The following is a 12,965-nucleotide window of genomic DNA, read 5'->3' on the forward strand; positions in this document are numbered from 1 at the left end:
GAAATTGTTTGTACAGTCAGCGACGGAATTTATTTCCATTTGATGAAATTAGTTTCGTAAATAACTTCAGAACAAAAAAGAATATTTGAGTCAGTGGCGTAGGGAAGGGAGGTCCAGAGCCCCCCCAAAGAGGTCTGACAATGTACTTTGGTACTTTGATGTTTGTAATTTTTTATATATTTTTATGTTTATATATTTTTGTTTGTATTTTTTTTATATGTACCTATAACAGCACTTGCCCCTCCCCTCCAAACACACATCCTGGCTACGCTACTGATTTGGGTATAGTTTCCAGTAATTTTTTTTTTTAAATGTAATTTTCTATACATTCCAGCCTTGAAACTCGGTGAAACTGTGTACGTTCCACCGTTATTCCCAAAATAAATTTTACAAAACGGAAAGAAATTTTGTCGTTGGCTGTACAGTATAGGACAGAATGTAATTGTATAGCTACGAGACAGATATATATTTGTGACGTCATGCGTGGAGTATCATCAGTGTAAGAATTCAATTTTTATTTAGAAAAAGCAGCTCTCATTTTGCCCAGAATGACAGGTGAACAAATTTTGTCTTGAAGGAAGGGCCTTAGATAAAAGACTATCATATTTTCATAAAGTGAAATCAAGACATTTTGTTGAAAATTTTCAACTGAACAATATGATGTTAAGAACACATGGTAATTATTATTACCGTAAAATTACGTACGTATGAAAGCGTAGAATGGCTCTTTTACTGTGTTGTGATTCTCCATAACGTCGTAATCCAAAGAAATAATACGCGGTACCTCAGTGATAGAACGCTCACCTCTTTCGCCTGGGGTTCCTGGTTTGATCCCAGCTCGCGCCAAATGAACTTTGTGGTGGATAAACATCGTATGCGTGGGTTTTCTCGGAGTTTCTCCGTTTCTTCCCATTTTATTCATTCCACCATTCCATTCATTTATCATCACCATCTCCTTTAGCCTAGCCGCCATAAGCGTGGGACGTAATACTAAAAGATTTCATTTCATTTCCAAAGAAATAATAATATTAATAAGGAATTATTTATTTCTCTTGGAGAAATAAATAGTTTGTTCACGGAGGAAGTCTGAGTGTAGCTAGTTGCAAATTAGAGATATGATTAATAGGTCTAAGGAAAGAAGATTGGCTGTTACTGAAATGCGATTGCTGTGCTAAATGTGTGGTCTAGCAAGAAGAGACAGAGTGAGAAATAAGCGAGTAAGGGTAAAACCGAGGTCGTAGAAATATTTAAGATGATCCAAGGAAGAAGATTGCAGTGGTATGGACATCTTACGAGAATATGAAACGACTATAAGTTAGATGAATGATGGAAATGGATGGGAAGAGAGATAGGCGGAGACCAAGAAGGAAATAGGTGATTACAGTAAACATTAACATCAGAGAGAAAGGTTTAACAGGCAAAGAATTGCGGGACAGTGCTTTATGAAGAAGATTCGTCATAAACGTCGACTCCATACAACTGGGGGAAAAAAAACTAAGGGGAAGAAGTGTCTCTTGGAATTAGGTTCACTTACTACCTTTTCGATATAATGTATTGTCTGTCGTGTAACGTAAGTACCTTTTGCAGTTTTCTGCATATTTGGAACTTTTTTATTGTACATATTGTTTCTCTTCCCATGTAGTGAATCAAATACAATTACCCTTTAGTTGTTAGTTGCCACGTATGGGTGTACGAGTACCAACGAGCAGTAATTACTCATTTTCATTACATCCTTTCTATACGATGAGAAGTAGCTTCCTAAAATCTGAAGTATTCGAATGTGCACGTTGTATCACTCATTGTTCAAAAGTTTTCAGTTGAATATCATTAACACCTTAATGAATAACTGGAGAGAAAAGTCAGAATTGGGTGTTTTGTAGTCATATAGAAGTAAGTTTATTATAAAAATTCATAAACAACGGTCGAAATTTTAAAATCTTTATTATTATTATTATTATTATTATTATTATTATTATTATTATTATTATTATTATTATTATTATTATTATTATTTTATTATCATTATTATTATTATTATTATTTGCCAGGCTAGTTAATAATTTTGATTGAGCTTTATGCAGAATATATCCTTGGTTATCCAGGTGAATTTTCAGGATAGTCTCGTAACAAACACTCAGATTTCCAAGGCCTTGTTAACAAAAATCCAGCCCACAGTATCCGGAAAAGAACAGAGTCTAGTAATACTGAAGGTATCATCTGGGATTTGTTTAGTCTGGGTTACGAAAACCCAGGAAAAATCTTAAGGCCACTTTAGAAAAATTTTTACACATTACTCGAATGGCCCTATCAGGGAATCAAACCCGGTCACAATACAGATTCATTGCGCTATACACGGGATAGGTTAAAATCCTTGCTGAACCAGTATGCATTCTAATTGGATCCATCCAGCAAAAAATATTGCTTTGTCAATGTGTGTACTGATATAGTTTCCAGCAATTCGATGAAAATTGAGTCAATATATATTGCCCAGCAAATATTCTTACTCGATCTAACAAGAGCAAATGCTGGACCGGCAAGGACCACTAGATAGGGAATCGGTGTGATAATTACCGTAAATCTTGTGCAGTAATAACACACCTGTGTTTTTTTTTTTTTTAAAAAAAAGACCCCTAAATATTACGGTAAATTACCGTGAAATATACGTTACCAAATTTGTTTCTAAACACGGTCAATATTATTTTGCTTCTAAATATACGGTCTGCCGTTTATATATATATGTATAAAGTGTTCCGTAAATTTTAGGGTAATCGGTTGGCAGCGAGAGTTGACGGTAATCTGTCAGTAAATTTAAGGCGAAAACAGTGCACAAGCTTTACCACTGAGCCACCGCATCAGAAGGTAAGGTAAGGCAGAAGGTATATTAGGATTTATGGAAGGGAACTTTATTGGTTGGTTAATTAGTTGAAGTTAATATTCTTTGCCAGCACGAAAATTCTATGTTGGTGTTCTTAATTTCCTGTTGTACCTACTTTATATGTGTAACTATCTGTGCGATGTCCGAATTTGAAACACGCAAATCAATATTGACGAAGAATTTTTTTTTTTTTTTTTTTTTTTGCTTGCGAATCGTAAGTATACTAATGATCCAATATTCACCTACTTGCTCCAAAACAATGAAATATACAAGTCTGGACGTTACATATCTTTAAACTCTCAGTAATTAGTTTAAAACTGTCATTATGTAGCCTTAGTAACTTCCTGTTAACAGCACTTTCTCTAGACAAAGAAATCCTGTAACATGGCGCCCTCGGGGCAAATTGAGACAAATTTGTTGGAGATGGTTACGACTTGCCTTCATACTTGTAAGTTACGTATTGCATTGCTTATTGAAAACCATACATTATTTCTTTAACGAAAGTGTTTGTGCGAGCAGCATGATTTATGAGTATGTCATTCAGAGATTGTAGCATGCTGTTCTGTCATTCCTAGAAACTGAATTTATTTATTTTTACAAATCTATTGTAATATTTTTTTTTTTTAAAATTGAATACAAATCATATTTTTCGTACGCTGGTAATTAATTGCTACTTTATAACGTTAAAAATAGTTGATATCTTGTTTTCCAAATTAAAATATTAAGCTACGAAATGTAATTGTTAATACACTAGCATTAACATCTAAGCACACAGCAGTGCACCCAGCCAAGTTCTCGTTTACTCACGTCAAAGATAGACCACGATGTGTGTGTCTCTATCTATACGAGGCAAATCAGTTTTTTTTTTTTTTTTTTTTACCAACAATAATTTCACCTCCAATAAAGGAATAGGGGGCCACGGTGGCTCAGTGGTAAAGCGCTTACCTTTGGTGCGTGTGATCCTCTGGTTCGATCCCCTGCCAAGTAAGTTTGTTATGGGCAACATCGTGTTCGTGGGTATTCTAAGGAGGATTCCCGTTTCCTCCATCATTCCCATTCCACCAATTCTTCCATTATCATTCACTTGCTTTATCATCGTCTCCCTTAGCATAATAGACAAAATGTTTTTTTACTTTTGTTTATCATTTGGCATTTGGTATAATCGTTTGATTGAATATGGTAATTTGATTGAAGATAATATGTGAATTCTGTTTGCTTTAACTACAAGTAAAGGTTTCCTTTTCATCTCAGGTCTCCAAAAAACATCAAAGTAGTGTGCCGGTTCGTCTCGTGAAGCCCCTGCTGTAATACCGTATTTCAAGAAGAATGTCTGCAGAAGCAGAACTACAGGTTTGGGGGCCTCCCCGCAGACAGCGTGGAGTGGGGCCCCTTTCCCACGTCCAACTTCACGATTTGGGTGCCCCTGATGGCTTGAGGCCCCCCGCAATGCGGGGTCTGCGGGGGTCTTATTTACTCCCCTGTGAAGAAGCCATGGCATTGTTGCCTAAAGAGGAAAGTGTGAAACGGTCACTTAGGCGACAGCGTTCTGTCAAGTACCCACATCCACCTGATTTCTTAGTGACTGACCCAAAGTGGACCACGACGGGAACGGAAAATGCAGAAGGATTTCTCATTTATGATAATGAACCAGAAAGTGCGAACAGAATATTGATTTTTGGCAAGACGTGCTTCTGTGACTGTTGCAAGAACAAGACAGATGGTATATTAATGGGGCATTTCAGGTTGCTCCTAGAAGTTTCCGTCAACTTTATACTATGCACAAGAAAGTTAATGGAAAGTCAATTCCAATTATATATGCCTTGCTCGAAAGGAAGAATCACGATACTTATGTCGAGCTGTTTCAGGAACTATACAATTATTGTTCTTCAGAAAACATTATCTTGCACCAAAGAGAGTGACAGTGGATTTTAAGATACCAGCTATGAGCAGTGAAAGGGGTATTTTGAAACGCAACGGAAATACAAGGGTATTTTTCTTTCATTTGTATCAATCAACGCGGCGGAAAGTGCAAAATTTGGGACTTTGTAAATAGATTGTAAGTTCAGATCGTTTGTTGGTCAAATTGATTCTCTCGCTTTTCTGTCCGAAAAAGATGTTCCTCACGGTATGGAATACTTACAGGAAATCATGCCAGAAAGTCCAGAAGAGCTTTTAGGTTACTTCGATTCAACTTACATGACGGGTTTCTTCAAGCAGGTGTCCACAAAGGTTGGATTTAGGCTGCGACGAATTAAACCGGTTTCCAATAACTGTATGGAACGTGCACAAACAGACCTTGAAGGGTAATAGTCGTATTTATATCTGTGAGGGCTGGAATACTAAGTTTAAGAAAACTAGTGGGACACTCACAGCCAAATGTTTATAGACTAATCTCTTTCCAGCCTTAGAAAAAAGTGGACGTAAACAAACCCACCTGACTACCAGTGGATCGATGACCAGTGATTGGTTGTTGATCTCACTGCACTAATATCCTACCGCAATATAATCCCTACTAAAATAATGATTTCAAATGAAAATATCCGAATTTATCCTGTATTTTGTGATAGTAAACGCAATATATATAATATTTAACAACAGCTGTAGCTTTATTTCAACCTCACCCGTTCTTGAACATATAGTATTTATTGTGCACGCGTATGCGTTCGTGCGCCGACCCCAGTCATTTGAAATTGTAGAATGCAGAGTATTCCATGGCGAAAAAGTGTTACAATAATCCACCTTCCTCTCGTGTTATAAAACACAAAAGAGAACAACAGGAACAGAGACAATCTCTTTTATATAACGATTTAAGAAAATCCTATTTCCAACATAGCAGTAGTCAGTGTCAGTGCATTAACTATATACCAACCAACAGAACCTTAAACTTTGGAAATTATGCAACGACAGTAAGTAAGCAGACGAGCTTGCTGTTCACGTCTCTCGCTGCCGAAGCACGTGTGAGCCGCGGAGTAATACATTTCGCTTTGTTTACGTCTACTTTGTTCTAAGGCTGGAAAAACTTTGACATTTTGCGGTGTGACACTGCTTCTGCCTCAGTAGTTTATCACCAATACCACTCTGGTAGAATGGGCGAAAAGAAGAACGCAGGTACCAGAGGTGTTTGAAAAGATTGTGTGAAAGATACCAAGGACGAGAAATGTCTCTAGAAAACTTTCTTAGAAGTATCAGTCAACTTGTAAGAAATCGTTAAGAGATCTCAGTGAGGCAAAATTAAACTTAATGAATGACCCTATTACTGATTGGTTGTAGTATACTGAGTATATGCATGTTAATTTTTATATTTTTTATTAGCGTACGTTTGCTTTTTAAATTAGATGTAAATTTTCGCCTTTATTCACTATATTGTATACCTTGATTTGTTCGATCATTTTGTATAAGTGTATAATGGCGCTTCATATTAAAGCCATTTGAAGAAAACGCTTGAGTATTCGTTGGACTTGCTCTGAATGCTAGGTCAGCAGGTTCATTCCCGTTGTGCCTACTTCCCGTTCTGCCTACAGACCCTCCAGCACTTTAAAGAAAATATTTTTAATTATCTTATCTCTAGGCAGAACGGTAATTCCCGTTGTGCCTACTCTTTCGAGACGGGGAATTATGTGCAGGGAGGAATTTTTGTAGGGAATATTTCTTTAGTATTTCTAAAAGCTTCTGTAAAAACAACCACCACCTCTACAAGTTTCATCATACATGGAAAATTGGTTGACTCAGTTGCAAGAATGTTAGACATTGTATGTGAAACAAACATTAAAAAAAAAAAAAAGATCTAATATCAAGCAATTTCAGAACAAAATTTTATTTGGGTTTCTAAAATTACTAAAGAAAAAATCCCTAGAAAAGATCCCTCCCTGCACAGAATTCCCCGTCTCGAAAGAGTAGGCAGAACGGGAAGTAGGCACAACGGGAATTACCGTTCTGCCTACAGATAAGATCATTAAAAATATTTTCTACAAAGTGCTGGAGGGCCTGTAGGCATAACGGGAAGTAGGCACAACGGGAAGACACCGGTCAGCATGTTTTACGAATTTTTCGGCGTGCTAATCATTTTCTTCGGACGCGAAAAAATATAGGTAATAAGGAAAATACTTTCCTAGAATGATAGGAGAGATATGATGGTAATTGCTGTGCAATGTCAACTTACGTACGTTATATTAATACTTTATTATTATTATTATTATTATTATTATTATTATTATTATTAATAATAATAATAATAATAATAATAATAATAATAATAATATTCATTAAAAGTTACTTTTCCGGGGAATTTGTCTAGGGAGATTTTGTCCTAAACGCATTTTTTCACAAGGGGATAATGTCCTACCATGTGTCTTTGGGGGGGAGGGGGCTTTCGTCCAGGAAATTTTCTACAGAGAGATTTTGTTCTACATTCGTTGAAAGAACATAAAATCTTAATATTAAGATTATGAAGTATTACAGATGAGTTTATAACTCAAAAGTTATTAACGTATCTATATATCTATACATACCTATATCCAGTGGCGGATCCAGGATATGATCAAGGGAGGGGCTAAACCATAGTTTGCCGCTTTATCCAGTGTTAAGCAGGATTGAAGCCCATTTTATCCAGTGTATACCTGAGCGTCAAGGGAGGGCTATAACCCCCCTTAGATCAGCGCCTGTCTATATCTATTTCTATCTATCTATATAAGTAAGTATCTCTTGCTGTCTGTCTTTTACCCTACAAGAGGCAAGAAATAGTAACATCTATCTGTCTTTTACCCTACGAGAGTTTATAGAAGTAACAGATATCAATAAGGATTTGAAATTTAATAAGTCTCTGGATGTTTAGAATTATTTGAAATATATTTATTAAATCGTTGCACAGATTTACATTTAGTCATTTTTTTGCAAATTGAAAGAACTATAAATTTACAAGACGTAGTTAGATGTTAAAATAACACATAACAAACAATTATAAATAGTAATACATAAGTTTCTTTAATTGTTACATGTAGGATCGAAATTTACATAAATTTTGTAGTTGTAGTCGCTGCTGTCATTTGCCATTCTTTACCTTCTTACTGCTGATGCCATAAGCCTTCTTGTAGAAATCATAAAAAAGGATAAACATTATAATCTCGAGGATAACAATAAGCACTAAGATGCCCTTTGGAAAGGCGCAGCCAACAATCATTACTTGAAGATTATGGCCGGCTATAATGAGAAACTGTGCCTGTAAAAGGAAAAAAAAAGAAAGAAAGAAAAAGACAATTAAGTTCTGCGAGGATATTTCCAAAAATTTTCAGCTTAACACTGAAACATCATCCTATTACTAATACGCCGCTCATAGCATATGGTTTCATCTATACACGACACAATGTATCAATTTCAATTGCCTAGCTACTTCAGTTCGTTGAAGAGAGTAATTTGAATCAGCTGCTGTGCGTTAGCTGTCTTACTGCATGATAATGCTCCAGCCCATACGGTTGTTATTATCAAGGCTGCAGTGTACAACTGTGGTTTCAAGAAGATTCAGCATTCACCCTACATCTTATAATAGTAATAGTAACAGTATTATAGTAGTAGTAGTAGTAGCAGTATAACTATTTAGCTGCGTCAATGATTTGAATCAGTCACTGTTTGAGCTCGCATACTGCATGACAATACTCCAGCCCACACGGCTGTTGTTGTCAAGGCTGCAGTGCACAACTGTGGTTTCGAGGAAATTCAGCATACACCTTATAGCGCAGATTTAGTACCACAGTCTTCACAACAATAGCTGTGTGTACTGGAGCATTATCATACAGTATGCGATCTCAATCGAACAATGATTGATTCAAATGACTTTCACCGACAAGCTGACGCAGCTAGGCAGTTGAAATTAATACACTATTTCTTCCACAGATGGCACCATATGTCATGAATGGCTTATTGTCAGTGACGCGATATTTTAGTCAGTCCGGAAACTTTTACAAATACCCTTCCTTGTAAATTTACAGTAGATATAGTTTGTAACCACAGATATCCGTTTCATAAAATTTAAAACTTCAAATCTTAAACCACAGGCCAATTCAAAATGAATGATGCAAAAAGAAAAGCTAATCTGTACCTGCTGTAATGAACTTCTTGTGGAAATTCCGGTGTAGCACGAAAGATAAGCTCTTTAAATTTAATTGTTTATTTATTTTGTCCACGGGACACTCACTCCTAATAACAAGTGTTCATAGATGTTTGATGTGGGTAGATGTATAAACGATAATCAAGTTCTTACCACACCTGCAACAGCACAGTGTTATCCCTAGATTTCGTTGCGTGATTGGTTCAAGCCAGGTGAGAGTAAGGAGACCAAATCTGATGTAGAAGTGACTCAACAACGATTGCTGATGAAATTTTTACATATTCCAGCGCACAGGAAGTCTTCTCTATCCTGATGCCGCCATATTGCATACCAGGCCAGTGTTTGTAGGTTTTCGTGAGAAAATTTCCCTCAAATTACTCAAAAATTCCCTTTTCTTATCAAATTTTCCCTAATATTTGTTGAATGTCCAATTCCTATGACAGAAATTATGTGATAAGATCAATTTAGCTCGCTCGTATTAAAGGAATTGGCAACCATATTTGTTTTAGAGCTTAGCTCACGAATCTTTGCCGCAATTCTAATTCTTCGTTGGTGTCAATCGCGGCAGAGGTTTGTGAGCTAAGCTATTCATTTGCTTCTATTTTTTCACTTTTGCCTTCACTTTTTTCTACAAATAATAATAATAATAATAATAATAATAATAATAATAATAATAATAATAATAATAATAATAATAATAATAATAATAATACCCAAATACATCCAACCAACAAGGGTGCAAATTATCGAATTAGTCCCAGAAGCGACAGTCCTACTAGCGACAGGAACTGTTATCTGTCCTATGAGCGACCGATTCATTTACATTGAGATTATGGAAGATGATATGATTCCATCTCGTAAAATATGTTTGTCTCTGGCGTTATTAGCGCCCGAACAACCTTGGTATGAAATATGTACGTGCCAGTGATACTGTTCGTCAAATATATTTTTCCTCTACTATGAGTGCAAATAAAACTTATTTTAATTTTGAGTTAGATTTGACATAAAATATATCAAATAACTTAACGAGATAAAGGGATATTTCCAAGAAAAGAATATTCCTATGTAATTATTGAAAATCCAGTTGCAATATCTCCTTTCTTCAAAAGCTCTGTTTTCTGTACTTAATTTGATTCAAATCTAATTACTCACTAAGCACAGTAATATATTTTATTTTCAAAAACTTAAACGTGTAAAAGTTTCGCCAACTATTTACTTTTTAGACTTCCTAAGACTCTATGAATTAAAAAAAAAAAATGTCAATGATAAAAGACAGCTTTTGAGATCCCTTACATTTCATTAACTATTCTCAACCAATCCCACCAATTACAATGCAGTTCACTCTAAACAATCCAAACGGTAAACAAACTGCTTAAACTACCTTCCCCCTTATTCTAAGCTACTAAAACGTAAACTAATTGCTTTTGCCTTCCTCCCTTTTTTGACTTATATATAAAAGCTTGTCGTGTAGCAATCTAATATAATCCCTTATAACTAGACGAACTGTTAAGTTCTGCGAGAGATTTGTAACTTGTGTAATAATTTCTTCGAATACACAGTGTTTTTAGATTTCTTTGATATCCTCAAGTGGTGAACACCTTTTTTCCATGGGCGCCCGATGGAAAGGCAAGGGTCGCCGCCATGACTCACAAAAATGTATACATAATACAGTGTTGGGAAGTAACGTAACGCAAGTAACGCGTTACTTGTAACGCGTTACTTTTTAAGTAACGTTTCCTAGTAACGCGTTACATTTTTCCCAAAGTAATTGTAACGGTAACGCGTTACAAATTTTTAAGTAACGAACCTAGTTTGCGTTACTTTTTTCGCGTTACATTTCGGATGAGTAACTACAATATATGTATATTTTTTTCGGAAACAAATATTTCTTTCCTGTAAGAGAATTTCTCAGAATGAAACAATCGAGCATGAGCTACGTATGTCAGTGACCGACAGTCACAGACACAGAGAGAAACATATAAGTTCGTAGTGCCACTTGCTGTTTTTTGAAGATGAGGACAGCCTTAGGGAAATCACGTGTACTGATTGCAAGCACCCGGAAGATTTTGTCGTAAATTTTGACAGCTCCAAATCAATACATTCAGTGAGTGAACTAGGAGTGCAATAATACCGGTAGTCTATTTTACTTTGATTGGTGTTGTTTTTATAAAGATGGAGAACGAAAATATTTTACCGTTCGAACATTTGAAAGAATACTTTTCTCTTAAGAGCTGAGGATGATGGTGGACAGAATTTAGAAGTAAAGTATCTGAAGTGCCCCGGCGGAAAATATTTATCAACAACTAGGGTGCCATAATTAACGATTTACAGTAAGGTGTTAATATGAATAAACTATGGTCTGATGAGCAGGCCTGCTTTATTACTAGAAAATAGTTTGCTGATGGTATGTAATATTGGAGTTTTTTCAGATCAGTTTGCTTATCCTAGTCCCGTTGATTATAGAGTAGTCTAATGTTTCTCTACCTTCTTTATTTTTAATTTTACATAACAACATTGTTATTATTATGTAATTAGTTTAACAGAATAATAATAAGCAACCATTTTTTCTAACGTATAGGGATGAGCACGAGTCAAGCTAAAACTCGACTCGAATTCAAGTCGAGTTTCGAGTCAAGTCAAGGGAAATATCCTCGAGTCGAGTCCAGTCGAGTTTATAAATGGCTCGTTCGTTCTAAGTCGTCTTAAAATCATGGCCTGATTACACTGGAAAAACGAAAGCCATGAGAAATGTAAGCTAAACAGTAATATGGAATACTTTTAGAGTTGCTCACGAGAAGGGACACGGCTTGCATCTCGTCTCGTCTCGATAGCGAGATCACAAGAGATTTTTTATAACAAGCTCAGCCCGGCTCGGCTCAACTGAGAAGATGGCTCGAGCCGGCTCACTTGGGGTGAACCATCGGTTCGAGCTGGCTTGGTAGGGATGAGCCATTTGCTCGGTTCGGCTCAACTGAGCAGAGGGCTCTAACCGAGTCGGTTGGGTCAGCTGTTGGCTCGGCTTACTTCTCGCTTCGGGATGATGGTGAATGAGCTGTGAGCCGAGCTGCTCGAGTCGTTGACAATTCTAAGCCCGGACCGAGCAGTTTTGAAGATATTTGGCCAGTGCTCTCTAACTTTTAACAGTGTTTGGCTCGAGCTCGAATACTGAACCTAGACCCTTAACCCAAATTCAGAAGCTCGTGAAGAATGTCTTTGACTCCTGGACTTCACGACTACCGAGGTTGGCAATCAACTAGTTTTTTAGTATTCAAATACAAACCTCCTATCTTTCGTTTTATTTACAGTGTTGTTAAAATAATAATAATAATAATAATAATAATAATAATAATAATAATAATAATAATAATAATAATAATAAAAGTTGTAGTAGTAGTAGTGTCATTGATAATAATTATACTGTCTATGTAATATACTTGAAGAATGTACTCGAAACTACACACCGGATTTGGCTCGAGTCGACTCGAAACTTGACCCCAATTTGAGCCGAGTTGGAGAAATTTTTCGAGTCGAGTTCAAAGATGTCTGTGTCTAGTCGAATCGAGTGTCAAAGAAAACTCGCTTGAACTCACTCGTGTCCATCCCTACGAGTAACGCACTATGGCATTTTATCAATGTTACATTATATGAAAATGTTCATATATCAAGTAAAAATTTGTCCTTGCATTTACATAAAGCGATTCAGAACGTGCAATAATAATAATAATAATAATAATAATAATAATAATAATAATAATAATAATAATAATAATAATAGCGGTAGTAATAGTAGTACGGAAAATTTAAGTCATAAATTTTTTCACCTTCTTAAAGTTTCGGACCTAAACGTAACGCGTTAGTAACGCGTTACTTTCGAAGTAAAGTAACAGTTACTTTTTGGGGGTAAGTAACGCGTTACTAACGCGTTACATTTTAAGAGAAAGTAAAGTAACTTGTAACGCGTTACATTTTTACAAGTAACTTACCCAACAC

At 36.0% G+C, this 12,965-nt stretch overlaps 1 protein-coding gene across 1 annotated transcript in view; it reads right to left on the reverse strand.

The window, feature by feature from the left end:
* Positions 1-7,874: 7,874 nt before the first annotated feature.
* The window catches only part of LOC145672932 (very long chain fatty acid elongase AAEL008004-like), a 74,330-nt gene continuing 69,239 nt past the window's right edge, over positions 7,875-12,965 (reverse strand). The window contains exon 7 of the mRNA XM_081742154.1: positions 7,875-8,090. Coding sequence (XP_081598280.1) covers positions 7,914-8,090 — 177 coding nt within the window. The 3' untranslated portion in view covers positions 7,875-7,913. The remainder of the gene's footprint in view (positions 8,091-12,965) is intronic.

This window comes from Thermobia domestica, chromosome 16, assembly GCF_964235325.1.
Source record: "Thermobia domestica chromosome 16, izTheDome1.hap1.1, whole genome shotgun sequence".
Lineage (NCBI taxonomy): Eukaryota > Metazoa > Arthropoda > Insecta > Zygentoma > Lepismatidae > Thermobia > Thermobia domestica.